Source organism: Dermacentor albipictus, chromosome 1, assembly GCF_038994185.2.
Source record: "Dermacentor albipictus isolate Rhodes 1998 colony chromosome 1, USDA_Dalb.pri_finalv2, whole genome shotgun sequence".
In the NCBI taxonomy this organism is placed as follows: Eukaryota; Metazoa; Arthropoda; class Arachnida; order Ixodida; family Ixodidae; genus Dermacentor; species Dermacentor albipictus.
The window spans coordinates 385,975,845-385,992,197 of NC_091821.1; the positions used below are offsets into that span (position 1 = coordinate 385,975,845).

Genomic DNA, 16,353 nt, shown 5'->3' on the forward strand with positions numbered 1-16,353 from the left:
CTATAATTGGTTGCTGTGCGGGCCACCACCTGCTTAACGGGAAGCACTCTCGAACCTCGAGGCCTTCTCACAGCCACGAATTCGATTGCTGCTGGCAACTGCTCGACTGCCCTATTTGCGCAATTTACTCGGAATAAAGGTTAAGCCCAACAGCCCCTATACTGGGAGCTTCTGTCTGCGTGCGGTATACAGCACGCTAAATTGTTATGTAAGTTTTAAGAAGAATACCGTATATGCTCGCCCAAGAGCCGCACTCATGAAAGAGCCGCGGCCTCTTCTTCGCAGCCCAAAATCCAAAATTTTCTTTAAATGAAGAATTAGATTACTGAAGAGATTGTCGCAGCTTGTGTACGTGCCCTCAGATTTTGAGCGCGTTGGGTGCACAGTCCTCGGACATTACAGTGAAAAGCTATGACGTCACAATGAAAGCTAACGCTTTGGAGTGCGCTGAACACGACTGCATCCATGAGTGTGACACAGAACCGAATCTGAGCAGCGGTGACACCGACAATAGCGAGGAGAGTGTAGACGGGCACCAGTCGGGCGGCATGCCATCACCAGCAATTAGGGACATCGCCGAACAGTGCCTCTAGCGGCCGCTGCTGGAAACATTGGCGTCTTCTATTAGATAGTGTCGCTTTTCGCGTATAACTAACCATAGAAGCCACCTTTTAAAAACATCCTGTGGAAATAGGCTCTATGTACTTTGCCCGGCATCTCATGCAAGCGGTAGCATTACTTACGGCCGAAAACCCGTTCCAAATTGCGGGCGAAGTTTCAAGTATGGGAATCTATGGAAACGTTCAACTTTTGGAAGCTTTCCTGGCCACTAAAGAAACGATTTCCGATTAAACTAGTGCATCGATCAGTGTATTCCGCGAGATTCATCGACGTCAATGACTTCAAAATTGTAATTTTCGTAACAGTGCTGCGGAGCCTATTGTGGTAGATATGTAAACCTAGTTTCTACGTGCAGCCACGCATCGAAGCGCTTCGAACGACGACAGATTGAAATCCCTGATACCACAAGCGCGAGTTAGCAAGCCCAAAGGTGACTGCACCTTACTTTTTTTATCACTTTGACGCTGCTTCGTCGGGCAATTTTCCGACGGATGGCATATTACGATTACGAGGTCATTTAGTTACGGTTCTTTTGTTTCCTTGTATCTGCACCAAATTCTTGGAACAAAATAATTGATGGCTTCATGAATCGGCAAAATGCAAACATGCTTTCAGACATTCTTTTTTTCTCGTTTAGATATCAAGAGTTTTAGACAATAACCGCAGATAACATGTTGTGAAAGTTGATTTCTGTCTCAAACCTAGCATTTAGGAAGCTATTAGCAAGAAATATTTGTTGCTTCTGCAGCGATGTATTGGAAAGGCGCGTTTGTACTACTCTTGTGCTGCTTGAAATGTCCTAAAAAGGTTTCGCGTCCAGTGTGCGCAGGTAAAAGACAGAAAAGCGGGAAATTCTGAGCAGTCAAAGAAGTAGTATTCGTACAATGGAATATTGTTTAAGCTATTTAGCGGAGTCCATTTGCGTTATATCGAAGCAGAATTTTTGCGCACTTGGTCATGGATGTAAATGTGCTAATTGGTGCACAAGTTTGTTCGCGCCATACGAGCCGGTAACTCGAAACCGAAAAATTATATCCTCAGTACTGTGCACGTGTCTTATCACGTGAACTATATGCAAATAGCTTCTCGAAATTTGAGAACTACTAAAGGTCTTTATATATTTTTGCCACGACGAACACAGAGGAGTATTGAAAATTATGCGAACAGACACAGGCGCACGTCAATGTATAGCCTGTCATGTTAAAATAGAGAACTATCCCAACCGCAGATCCTTATTGAGTTATGACCACAAAGTTATTCAAGGAGAGACTTTGTCCTCGGCTACAAGCACCACGGTTGGTATGACGTTTTGCTGAGTCACGTGCTGAATCACGGTTACGGCACTTTGATATAAAAACTGATGGAAATGTTCCGTAATTCTGTGAAAATATGATTCTACCCTTAATTTGACGTGTTTGAAGAACTGAAGAAGCATGAGAAAGGAACGTGTGGGCTTGCTAGAAATATTGTTTCGTTAGAATCGCTTACAACCCATATCTTCACGGTGATGTTATGATGATCAGGCCAGCACCCACTGAGCTCCATTTATCATTTTCTCCACTGTTTGCAAATAAAACTGAAGAGTGTCGTTTGTTGGGCGTGAGTAGCACAATGACCCATCAACCTTTTATATGGTCCCACAAAAGTACACATTCCCTCTTGTGCTGTAGAGCCACATGATATGGCTATATCGCCATTGAATACTAGACTTTTAGTATCGCAGAAAGCTTAGGGACGTACACGAGGAGAGCAGGCTGTATTTTGAAGTAGCCGTGACATTTAGGTAAAATGTGATATGGAATTTCAGTATCGTTTATTTGTTTACATATTTATCATGGCTCCCCCAGTTGTTCTAAGAATGATGTATTACATGAGAGTTAAGTAGCTATAACTTAACTTAATGCTGTGTTTTACCAGTTTCGTAATACGCTGTCCCTGCGTGGTATCAGTTTTGTTTTGCGCATAATAATGCATTAGAAAAATCCAATCCGTCGCGGCAAGGTATGTCCTCGCGAGATACGGCCGCTTCGTAAGTGTAACAGCAATGGAAAAAGAACTTCGTTTGATCCCTTTCTTGAACAATGACATAGCTTACGCTTTAAGCTGTTTTATTCAATATTCTATAATCATATGAGAATGCTTATCAGAAGGCGCCGCATTATGTTTCCTCGCCTAAAGTCCATCCACACAAGTGAAGCCTTACTTTTCGAGGTCGAACCACTTTGAATGTTCTCACTACCTGCGGATCTGCTGTACCGCAACAAAGTTGCAGTTTGCCGCACGCAATGATGCCCTAATGGCGTTGTGGGTCATGTATGAATAAATATAATGTTTACACAATCCGTGACACCCGCACAAATTTACGTTAGTTGGCCTTTATGTTCATGAGCCATTCTTACACCAATTTGTTACGGCGTCAAGGGCAGAGAGGACTCCATTAATATCTTTGAGATTTTTTTTATTTCTCTATAGATAATTCAATTATCAGTGAGCAGTTGAACGCTGAATAACTTTTACGTAATCGCACTATGGTGTCGCGCTTACAAAACTTAAGCCTAACTTGTTTGAGTCGCCCTCAAAGAAATCAACATACACGGGTCGGTAGGAATTAAAAGACTAGAGTTCAAACCTACGTTTACCACTTAACCACGTTTCGCCCTTAATCGTCTGATAGCCGTGTTGCTTTGATTTTCAAACTAGAAATTGACAGAGGCTTTGAAATATTTATTAATTTTAAATTTAAGTCACTCACTGATTCGATAACGATGAAACTGTTGGATGCTGATTACACCAGCATAGCTAAAGAAATTAGCAGTTGCTACCTCGCAGCACCAGCTCAGCATTCTCCGCGTTAATTACGAACTTCACAGATAGTTCGTGAATACTGCTTTTTCTCCTATTTTCATACGTAATAGACGGATGTAGCAGGCATCCCCGTTGTCCTTGGTCAGCTGAACTAGGCAACGGCATCACATATTTAGAAATGGGACGTGTTGCGTCAGACGTACGCGCAAAGTTCAATTCTTGTCGGTTATTTATTGCTTTACGCAAGGGTTATACTCATATTTTAAGGCGTCTCTAGAAAACGAGACGTCCCACTGGGTTTCATTTGGAAGTAACTGGAGTTCAAGCGTGCATAATTTGCAAAATCATATGCGCGCAAAGTTTTAGGCTGCATGTTAATATTACAGGCAATAATATCCCTACCGCAACTGCTCGACAGAATGAACATCGCTGAAAATTTTGCTGGATTCTGTAAGGTCGCACTAAAGCTGTGCGTTTTTTTATTGCCAAGTTACATCTTGATAATATTTTAGCCGCACATTAAAAATAATTAGAGAAGGATAGGACGCCCATAGGACACCTTGTAGCATAGCGCTTCTAAAGCATCTAGTGCACATGGCAGTAGCATCTACTAAAGCATTTAAACTAACCGTTATAGAATTTCAGAGGTAAGCATTTAGTGATTTTTAGCCAACCATGCAGACGCCCTTCTGATTACCATCCCTGCTTTATCCGCTTTCTTGCTCGTCAACCTTGCCAAGCTGTTTTAGAAGCATATCCTACTAACAAATGTAATATTCCATATCCAACTTAAGGGGAAGCCTTAGCTCTGCGGCCCCAATTTGGGAAATCGGCGTTCTTTCTTCTGAGCAACCACTGCCCCGGAATTGATGAGGTTTGTTGAAATTAAAAGAAAATAAAAATAAAAAGTATTGATTTCAGAAAGCAAATTTTTTTCGTAGGCTGGCACCTTTTTTCTTACAATTCTCGAAAATTGCGAATTTGCAAGAAACAAGACTTGAAGTTCACAAGACCGTACATGACCAACTAAAAAGGAATTCGCAATTATGTAAACTGCGCCTAATATTGCAGCTAAGGAGGACAAAAATGATGTAGACCACCCTGAAATAGACCAGTAAGTTTTGAATATGACATTTGCAAAACCTTCTCATACATTGTAACAAATTCACATAAGTCGTGAATTCACACATCAAAATTTGCCGATTTAGATGCTCCAACGGATGCAGTTTATAGAAACTCGACATATGTATTTGATGCTGCGTTCCGGATTTGTAAACTTAGTACTTCTATTTCTTGCAGATCTGCTGATTCCTGGCCATTCATGTACAAAAAAATAATTCCGAGGACACACATGCGCTTCTTATGAGTTGTGAATGCGAAAACAATACCGCTGAGCGGTTTTACGCGTTTTGCGCTGCGAGTAAATGTTCTCGTGTTTTTCTGCGGGCTATGTTACCGAGTGTACAATTTAATTGGTGCGGTATTTTTTTTTTTGGCACCGTTTCTACGTTAGCATGTCGGTTGTAAATCGTAATCAGGTGAACGATATTGCCGCGAAATCAAGGACGCAGCATGCCAATGACATCTTGCGCGCGAGAGACCGCGGAAGCAGCGGCGGCTACCAAGGCCGGCGGGCGCGCATAACAGATAAGCCCAGTGGTGATGAGAGAGAGAGAGAGAGAGACACTGACCGCGCACCGGGTTCGAAGAGCGAGACGGCGCCACCCACCTCGATCCTCGGCGTCTCGTCGCCGTTTCTGCTCCCTGGAGGCACGTTGGTGACGTGGCGTCGCGGTGGTACCCTCTCCCCTCACGCAACACCTGGCGCGCTATCGCGGGAGCAGGTGTTCCGATTTGCCCTCTCGAATCCGTCGAGGCACGCTCGTGGCGTGGTAAGACAGCCAATGGGAATTTAGGTGGTTACAGACACCAGCTCTTTCGCTCTATGGGCCCCCGTTTGATGCTTTCGCAGCAAAATGACACGGCCGAAATAAAAATTCTGTTTTCTGCAATCACTGTAATGTAACTGTCTCTCTTACAAGCAAAAAATTTCTTTCAAATCGGTTCACCGCCTTTTTCATAAAGGCATTCTTGCGTTTTACAAGTATTTGAGCAGCCGGCATCGGAGATAGGCCCGAGCTAAAGCTTCCTCTTAATGCATCACGCCAGTTCCACAGGAAACCCATGAAACGTAACGCTGAATACACGCTAGCCCGCGGTCGCAGTGGTGCACAAATAAAAAGAAAAGCATTCAATAAAAACAATTCACCCGAAGGTACGCGGGAGCAGTTATCGCGCCCATACATCTGATTCAGATGCCGATGAGCTGTCTTGCCAGGTGTCAACTAAATCGTCGATTCATTGTCAGTAGAGCAAATAGCTAGCCGTCTTCGAGATGAGGCTGACACACAAGCGCCCGAGGTGAAGCAACAGCCACAGGGTGTGCTTCTTTCTATTCTTTTCGTTTGGCGCGAAGTCATGGCGCGAATTTCAAATTCTTTGAGGTTGATACGTACGTCACGTGGTGGCAAAAAAAAGAAAGAAACTGAACGACATGCCCCTAATTTTTGGGTATGATAGGTGAAACAACATACGCGTTGTAAAAGATAGCGATGGCTCTTTTTGCACAAAAAGAACAAGAACATTCCGCATGGCCAGAATAATTAGACTGCGATGGCCTACATCTGTGGAAGGGTGGTAGTTCGCCAAGAGTGCGAAACAAAAAGAGTAATACTATTACACGAGTATATACCGTAAACTGTTTGCAGAGGTGTGCTGCGTAACTGAGAAACAAGGAAACTCGTTTATATTTAGGTGCGGCAAGCTTGGAGTGGCATCCAGCAATATTTTTCAAGCTATCCCTTAGGTTTGGCGATAAACTAAAATTTTATTCTGACGCTCGCACATCTCTCTCATTCGGCGGTTGTGTTTCTATTTTCTTTTTGAGGGAGTGATAGCCTAAATGTATAGTTTTTCAGTGAAAGCATATATCATACTGACAATATATTTATTCGGCGTTTAGTGGAACGTAGGAAGCGCTACAACATAGGTTCAGCTAAGATTAGCAACAAAAAGAGGTAATGAATCTTAGCCGGACACCAGATAAATAAACAACTGCACAGCTTGTAATAAAGCTGTATCACAGTGTGCAATGCTACGCTTGTTATGCCGTGCTAAATAATATTTTAAAGGAATATTAAGGATCACAGGCTGGCACGGGTAAAAAGAGAATTCAACACTATTGGCATTGTGCTCTACAGTGAAAATGCGGCACCGTAATCTTCAGTCAAAGATCCTAGCTTAATCTCCCACTTTGACCCCTTCCTCAGAGCTTCAGTTCCTTTGCATTCGTTTGATTTACCGGTGGTTAGACGTGGATCTTGGTAACATTCTGGGGAATCAGCGAAATCTGCGAGACGGTCTCATCAGATAAGACCGCGCGATAGCCTGGGGGAAACTCGCCTACACTTTAATTAGGAAAGTGCAAGCACTGGTCATGTCGGGTAATTGCTTCCAGTATTATCGTTCCACGCGTCCTATATTTCTCAGTCAAATGAATAACGGTGTAGGGATATTCTTCGAGCTCAATGCGGGCTTGCAAGCAGTTGTACTAAGGAAGCTTAAGCCAGTGTAGGTTACCCTGAGCAAAGCAACCCGTGACCCACATTAAGCGATTGTGAGGTGAGTGAGTTCTAAAGTGGCTCATTTGAAACTCCATGCTCGCTGTTGCGTACAAGCGAATAAATTGAATTTGATTCATATATTCTGATGAACGGCACCTATACTGAGTGTCTGATGTCAGCCAACTTGATCAATGAGATACCTGTGTTACTCGTGTGGTAGTGTTCAGATTGCACAATGAACAAGAACTACGCTTACTTAACGTCGGTACGTATGGGGCGCTTCTACTGGTTAATTTTTTACTGTAACTATTTATGTTAATTTGGTAGCCTAAGTATGTTTGTGCCATGTGTTATGTGTATGCGTAGTCATGGGGAAATCGGTACAATTAATACCTTAAATGTGTCTGGGGATTACTGGCTGTAATGGTAGCCTACCTTGCCATTTGTCTGCAGAAAGCTAAAAAAGAATTCACGCAGAAATTCCACTCGCAGTTGTCTAAGTACGCGTAAGCAAGGTGCCACTTGCTCATCTCCACGCAGTCCCGTGTTACCATCAACCTTACGAGCGACAGCTGAAAAGAGAAACAATCGAAACTCCGGCACGTACATCAGCCCTTTTAACCTGGAAAGCCAGTCTGGTTCTGGTTCTTGCAGTTTATACAGCTGAACCATTCTGTTTACAGACGCACCAAAGTAACTACTTATGGGCCTCACGTGCAGACCTGCATGGCGATCGGCCGTTCTGGACGACCAAATACTGCGTAGGCCGAGGAGCATTATTATCCTAAATGCCTTCATCGTTATGGACCGATATAAATGTTATGCCATAGCTATGTATTGGTAAGTCCTTTTCAGAGCGCAGCTCTTAATGGCCCGTTGCGAGCGTCGGCGTCGGCCGCGGCGGCGGCGTAACCGAGCGAACGAGCACAACAGCGAAAGATGAAAGCGAACGCGGAGCGGCAGACGAAAGACGCGAGGCGCGAATGGCGGAGGCCTACTTACTTATGCACTGCGGTTTTTCAGTGATGAAGTACGCATGCGCAGGACATGGCTTCTGCACTGTCGTTCCGGCGGGCGTGTCCTTGAAGCACGTCCATCCATCCCACGTTGCAGGACACCGCGGTCCGCCTGTAAAAGAATATGAACAATAATTTCGTAAGCGTTTGCGCTAGTCGAACTTTTTCGTTACAGACGTTCGGGAATCAATGAAAATTGAAATGGCTTATTTTTGCTTAGTTAGTTAGTCAGGATATATGTCAGAAGTGTGGGTGCCTACTGCTTCGCTGCGTTGTATCATGCTTTGTTACGCCGGACTACTGAAACGATAGTAGCGATGAGGTACGAAGAAAAAGCACTAAAGAAGGGCCAAATTCTAAAATAGAGGAGCCGGGCACTTGATTCTATATTAGTGTCTGTATGAGCATCTACGGCTCAGTGTTAAGATTTAGTGAAGCGCAGCCTTCGCTTGCAAATAAGAGAGTGCACGTTGGATGGTGATACCCCAGCTAATTACCTTGGGAACAGCATGTTGGTATTCTAACGGCAAATTTATTTCTCGTCATCATCATTCTATTTATTGCTCTTTTCCTTCTTTCAGAACTCATATAAATGCAACCTATCACTTCCGAAATATATGCTACCGCTCCTGTAAGGTTTGGGATAACTACGGTTTATCGATATTTCATTATGAAATGCTTAACATTTTGAGTATGAACCCTGCAATACCTGCATTGACGTCATAGTGTGTTATACTTGCGCAACACGCGGTGGTTGCTCAGTGGCTATGGTGTTGGGCTGCTGAGCACGACGTCGCGGGATCGAATCCCGGCCACGGCGGCCGCATTTCGATGGGGGCGAAAACACCCGTGTACTTAGATTTAGGTGCACGTTAAAGAACCCCAGGTGGTCTAAATTTCCGGAGTACCCCACTACGGCGTGCCCCATAATCAGAAAGTGGTTTTGGCACGTTAAACCCATAATTTTTATACTTGCACATTATAAACATTCTGTTTATTGTCTCCTAACAACATAAGACATTTCAAGTTGTGCTCGTGAAATGCGCCTTTCCTTGAGCACGTAACACTCTTCCTGATGCATTCGTATTTTGAGTTTTCGAGAAATGTGCACTTATTGTTAATAGTCCATCACGTGGTCGCTTTAAGATTATAATCGATATGTGGTAATGAACTGAAATGTCTGCTTTGTTCTTATTGTTTTGGGAGGATCGGCCTTAGCCGGATGCGAATAACATCATTAGCTTTATTCTTCATGCTTTAATTTCTTTACAGAAGAACCAAAGTTAACTTCAAGCTCCTTCTCTTCTTCTTGGTACAGGGATGTTCCACATGTGTACAAATGCACCATGGTTATACGCTACTGACAGAGCATCTCGACGAATGTGAGTACAGAACAGGACTCACCCTTGTATGTACATTACATACCGCGGTTAAATGAACATACTAATCGAGAATAAAGAGGAGGATAATAGCTTTCAACTTATTAACGGTCATTATAAGACAGATCTCACGGGAATAATTACTTTTTCATCTGGTTATGCTACTAGACAGCGACATAGCCGAACAATAACCCCATTTAGTACACGTAATAATTGTTTCAAGTATTCCTTCTTTCCTCGAACAGTCGTTGAATGGAATCATCTAACCAATGACCAAGTTTTAAAATCATCCCTTTCGGCGTTTTTTTCAAGTATTGAGTAACAATTTGTTTTCTTGTTGTGCCACTGCTATGTTTAAGCTCCGTTAACCTGACTTGTATTGCTTTCGTTGCCTATACTATACTATTCTTTACATATGTATTGTTTCCCACCCTGCTAAAATCCCCAATGGGGATTGCAGTATTGATAAATAAATAATAATAATAATAATATCTGGAAAAGCTTTTTCTAACGTTTTTAGGAAAACGTGTAAATGACGAATTGGGCGTACATATATGCGTAAAAAATTTACCGTTAGGTTGTTATGCCGCATTTCGGCGATAACTGATCGCAAATAATAACTCCGTGCTCCCTTTACCAGTGGACCACGCTGTATCGTGCGGATTGTTTCTGTGCAAAAAATTGAGGGATGCGGAAAGCCTATATAAAAACAGACAAACAAACTAAAAAAAAAACTGAAGGTTCGTCCATTGTTTTTCTTGGCCCCTGTAAAAATAGGAAAGTTCCATCTAGGGCAACTCACTCTGCCTGTGCCTTCAGCTATGCCGGGCTTCTTCATTGAGTGTAGTTTTTGCGGGAATTTACTTGTTTCGGTTCCCAAAGTTCCCACAACAATGACGATGCCGACCAAGACGTATGCGGACTTCTCGCGCCGTAGTTCCAAGTAGTTCTCTCTGTCGTCAATTTTTGCCTATCCCATTTCACGGTGAGCGCCTGCAATGTAATTTCACCCACCGCTTAGCGCCTTCTCCACAGTTCCCACAAAGAAGACCGCCCGCAGCAAGACAGATTAGAGGCGAAGCAAGTTTGGCCGCGCCAAGCAAAGCGCGCAGAATTGCTTTAACCGCTTGCAAAGCTTCAGGTGCGATGGTTTCGATACATTTAGATCAGGCTACTACAGCGCAGCATCTTCATTTGCATGCGTACGTGAGCTCGAACCGTACGTACGTGGTGCACTAAGGAAGCGTTATGTTTTGTCGATTCTGACCTAATCCCTCATTACGGTAATCGCTTCTCGGCCACAGCTCGAAGCATTCACTGCATGTGCACAAATTAGGGAGAGCTTCTGCAGAACGCGCCGCAGAAACATGGAGCGTGATGCGCTTTTATGGTGCGGGAAGTCTATATATATGATAATGAGTCACTTCGCCGTTCTCTAGTCTAACGCATGGTAATGTGAACTTTTTATTTCAGGTGTACAAGCACGCTACTTCTGCTAGTGTTGAACTGTCGATTTGTATTTCATCAGACTCCCCAGTTCGACCCACGGCAATGGGTCGCCAGTTTCGTGGAACTTGGAAGGTTGTCAGTGAGTGTTTGAAGCCCAGCGCAAGGGCATGATAGGCACGAAGTGGGGCATAACCGTTGGATACCGTGATACAGAAAGTGTTGATTGGTGCGAAACGCCTATAAAAAGGACGAATGAGATTTTCCAGCGTGCTCATCCTCGCGATATAATGTAAGCGCGCTTTTTTTTCCCTGCTTGCCTCGCCTGCGCCTTTTACGCTAATGTCGTCTGCTCTCTCCTTCATGTCTTATGCGCCGTTTTTCAGTGTGGAATAGACCTAGCCAACGAGCCCAAATCACCACCTTATGTCGAACAGAAATAGTACGTGGTCGCTCATGTGCCTGAAAGATTGGGGCAGTCTGATAATTGTGGCAGTCTGGCAGTGATAACTGTGGCAATTGAAAGATTGTGGCAGTCAGAGTGTAGCGGTGGCGTAGAGGTAGAGCATCCGCCTCGCGTGCAAGAGGACCGTGGTTCGAATACCGGTGCCGCGCAATTTTCCACCGGATTAAAAAAAAAATTCGCGTGTTGATAAAATTGCATAAACAAGGCCTGGAGTGCAGTCTCATCCTGGTGACCGGTAACGCACTCCCTCACCAGAGTAGGATTGGCCACCCTGGTGCAGTACTTGGCCACAACCTCCTATATGAATATAACAATCAAACCCCGGACCTCAGTCCCCAGCAGCTGCGAAGCAACTGACCATGGCGGTGGTCAGACCTGTGACGCAGCAGAGGGCGCTAAGAATCCCTGGATCCGGACAAGCCGCCATTGAAATCTGAACCTGACAACGTTTAACGCTAGAACGTTATCTAGTGAGGCGAGTCTAGCAGTGCTACTGGAGGTATTAGAGGGCAGTAAATGGGATATAATTGGGCTCAGTGAAGTTAGAAGGCCAAAATAAGCATATACAGTGCTAAAAAAGCGGGCACGTCCTGTGCTACCGGGGCTTAGCGGAGCGGCGAGAACTAGGAGTCGGATTCCTAATTAATAATAATATAGCTGGTAACATACAGCAATTCTATAGCATTAACGTGAGGGTGGCAGGCCTTGTTGTGAAACTTAATAAGAGGTTCAAAATGAAGGTCGTACAGGTATACGATCCTACATCAAGTCATGATGACCAGGAAGTCGAAAGCGTCTATGAAGACGTGGAATCGGCAGTGGGTAAAGTGAAAACAAAATACACTAAACTGATGGGCGACTTCAATGCCAACGTAGGCAAGAAGCAGGCTAGAGGCAAGTCAGTGGGGCAATATGGCATAGGCACCAGGATTAGCAGGGGAGAGCTATTAGTAGACTTTGCGGAACAGAATAATATGCGGATAATGAATACCTTCTTCCGCAAGCAGGATAGCCGAAAGTGGACGTGGAGGAGCCCGAACGGCGAAACTAGATATGAAATAGACTTCATACTCTGCACTAACCCTGGCATCATACAAGATGCGGACGTGCTCGGCAAGGTGCGCTGCAGTTACCATAATAAGGTAAGAACTCGAATTAGCCTAAACCTGTGGGAACGGCAAAAAGTGATACATAAGAAGCCGATCAATGAGTTAGTGGTAAGAGGGAAAAGAGAGCAATTCCAGATCAAGCTACAGAACTGGTACTAGGCATTAACTCAGGAAGAGGACCTTAGTGTTGAAGCAATGAACGACAAACTTATGGACATCATTAAGGAGTGTGCAATAGAAGTCGGTGGTAACGCCGTTAGACACGATACCAGTAAGCTATCGCAGGAGACGAAAGATCTGATCAGGAAACGCCAATGTATGAAAGCCTCTAACCTTACAGCTAGAATGAAACTGGCAGAACTTTCGAAGTTAATCAACAGGCGTAAGACAGCTGACATACGGAAGTATATTATGAATAGAATTGAACATGCTCTCAGGAACGGAGGAAACCTAAAAACAGTGAAGAAGAAACTAGTAATTGGTAAGAATCAGATGTATGCTTTAAGAGGCAAAGTCGGCAATATCATTACTAATATGGATGAGATAGTTCAAGTGGCTGAAGAGTTCCATAGACATCTATACAGCCCCAATGGCACCCACAACGATAATGGACGAGAGAATTGTCTAGAGGAATTCGAAATCCCACAAGTAGTGCCGGAAGAAGTAAAGAAAGCCTTGGGAGCTATGCAAAGGGGGAAGGCAGCTGGGGAGGATCAGGGAACAGCAGATTTGTTGATGGTTGGTGGGCAGATCGTTCTAGAAAATCTGGCCACCCTGCATACGCAATGCCTCATAACCTCGAGCGTACCGGAATCTTGGAAGAACGCTAAGATAATCCCAATCCATCAGAAAGGGGACGCCAAAGATTTGAAAAATTATAGACCGACCAGCTTATTATCCGTTGCCTGCAAACTATTTACTAAGGTAATCGCAAATAGAATCAGGAACACCTTATACTTCTGTCAAACAAAGGACCAGGCAGGGTTCCGTAAAGGCTACTCTACAATAGACCATATTCACACTACTAATCAGGTGATAGAGAAATGTGCGGAATATAACCAACCCTTATATATAGCTTTCATTGATTACGAGAAAGCGTTTGATTCTGTCGAGAGCTCAGCAGTCATGGAGGTATTATGGAATCAGGGTGTAGATGAGCCATATGTAAAAATACTGGAAGATATCTACAGTGGCTCCACAGCCACCGTCGTCCTCCGTAAAGAAAGCAAGAAAATCCCAATAATGAAAGGCGTCAAGCAGGGAGATACGACCTCTCCAATGCTATTCACAGCGTGTTTACAGGAGGTATTCAGATACCTGCATTGGGAAGAATTTGGGACAAGAGTTAATGGAGAATACCTTAGTCACTTGCGATTCGCTGATCATATTGCCTTGCTTAGTAACTCAGGGGACCAATTGCAATGCATGCTCACTGACCCGGAGAGGCAAAGCAGAAGAGTGGGTCTAAAAATTAATCTGCAGAAAACTAAAGTAATGTTTAACAGTCTCGGAAGATAGCAGCAATATACAATAGGTAGCGAGGCACTGGAAGTGGTAAGGGAATACATCTACTTAGGGCAGGTAGTGACCGCGGATCCGGATCATGAGACGGAAATATTCAGACGAATAAGAATGGCTGGGGTGCGTTCGGCAGGCATTCTGAGATCATGAACAGCAGGTTGCCATTATCCCTGAAGAGAAAAATGGCTGTGGCTTAGGTAAGGTTAAGCCCAGGATGCGAAGCATACTAGCCTTTATTTTAGTTGTTGAACCACTGTTTAGCCTGGTGAACTGCTGTTGCTTGGCTATATTTGGTTCGGCTAGACGAAGAAACAACTCATGCATTACTTCTTCGCCTTCAAGAGTGGAACGCGACAGCGTTCCCGTCGACCCGCCAAGGGGTGTAAGACAATGGGATACAGGGCAGCGACTACGCGCCCCGCATTGGACGCGGTGAGCGTCGAGCAAAGCAGCGTTCGGCGCGGCAACGAAATGTGCGCCTGAGCAAGAGACGCACGCCTTAGAAACAGCGCGTTTCTAAGGCAACACCGCATTCACTAGAGGCGCTTTTGTACCGCTTTGAAGCGTTGTACTCGTGGCTCAGTGGTAGCGTCTCCGTCCCACACTCCGGAGACCCTGGTTCGATTCCCACCCAGCCCGTCTTGCAAGAGTTGAGCCAAAGCCACTTCTCCTCTGTCGTGACGTCACGGTGTCACGTGATTTCATGGTCACCGCCGCGCCTGAGGAGCTGGGTTGAGCCCTCGTAATATGCTTCGCATAAAACATTAAATTATGGGGTTTTACATGCCAAAACCACTTTCTGATTATGAGGCACGCCGTAGTGGAGACCTCCGGAAATTTCGACCACCTGGGGTAATTTAACGTGCACCTAAATCTAAGTACATCGGTGTTTTCGCATTTAGCCCCCATTGAAATGCGGCCGCCATCGCCGGGATTCTACTCGCGACCTCTGAGCAACCATAGGCACTGAGCAACCACGGCGGGTTATCCCTCAAGAGAAAAGTGTATAATAGCTGTGTCTTACCAGTACTCTCCTACGGGGCAGAAACCTGGAGGCTTACGAAAAGGGTTCAATTTAAATTGGGGACGACGCAACGAGATATGGAAAGAAGAATGATGGGTGTAACTTTAAGGGATAAGAAAAGAGCAGATTGGGTGAGGGAACAAACGCGAGTTAATAGCATCGTAGTTTAAATCAAGAAAAAGAAATGTATTGGGCAGGACTTGTAATGAGGAGGGAAGATAACCGATGGTCATTGAGGGTTACGGACTGGATTGCAAAGCAAGGGAAGCGTAGCAGGGCGCCGCAGAAAGTTTGCTGGGCGGATGAGATTAGGAAGTTTGCAGGGACGACATGGCCACAATTAGTACATGACCGGGGTAGTTGGAGAAGTATGGGAGAGGCCTTCGCCCTGCAGTGGGCGTGACCAGGCTGTTGTTGATGATGATGATGATTCCTTTTCTGAAAAAAAAAAAACACTTTTGCACTGTTGAAGTGTTGCGAAGATAGAAACACCACCGCTACTAACATCACTACTTACAAAACGTGTTAAGGGGTCAACTTACTAACATATTGCGGACCATTGTACAATAAGACTAGCCGCAACCGACGCCGCAGGCGGTCGTTTCTTCTTCAAAATTTAATTGTGACGTGAATATTGCTGAGTTTATCGCTATCTGTTTATTGATGTTTGTTTATCGCAAGCTTCACGCCCTTTTCTTAAAACTTAGACCACTGATCTGAGTCAATCTAATGCAGGAGGTACGCGCAAAAGCAAGATAAACAGAGAGATCGATATATATTTCGTGAAAGGCACATATGTTTTATTTTACCTGACTTGAATTCTTGGATTTTTACGTGCCAAAACCACTATTAGATTACGACTCACGCTGTTGTGGAGGATTCCGGAAAAAATTTGACCCCCAGGGGATCCTTAAGTTCCCCCCAATGCACGGGACACGAGCGTTTTTGCATTTCGCCTCCATCGAGATGCAGCTGAAGCGGCCGTGATTTGACCCCGCGACCTCGTGCTTAGCGGTGCAATGCCATAGCTGCTAAGCCACTGCGGCGGGTCAGATATTCTTGATGGATTGCGCGTGAATCGTTAATGTGCTAACCTGTGTAGGCAGGTCAAATGACATCCAAACTGAAGGGAAGCAAAAAAAAAAGTGATGTGATAACTTGCGGGTGTCACGATGGCCATAAAGCTCATCAGTGATGAGCCACGCAGAGTGGTTTCCCTCATTACGGCCACAACAGTAATTTCCTGCACACCAGGTAATTTTGCAACATGCTGCTACCACTTTTGTGCAGTCCACGAGGATCGTAGCAATGATGCAAACAGCTGGGCGAATTGGTTAAAATTC

The 16,353-nt window shown here is 44.6% G+C and overlaps 1 protein-coding gene across 9 annotated transcripts in view; it reads right to left on the reverse strand.

Annotated features, from left to right (window-relative positions):
• The window catches only part of LOC135902404 (calcitonin gene-related peptide type 1 receptor-like), a 572,650-nt gene that overhangs the window by 33,583 nt on the left and 522,714 nt on the right, over positions 1–16,353 (reverse strand). For all 9 annotated transcript variants that reach the window (XM_065432417.2, XM_070531979.1, XM_065432422.1 and 6 more), the window contains one exon: positions 8,052–8,177. In XM_065432417.2, coding sequence (XP_065288489.1) covers positions 8,052–8,177 — 126 coding nt within the window. The remainder of the gene's footprint in view (positions 1–8,051; positions 8,178–16,353) is intronic.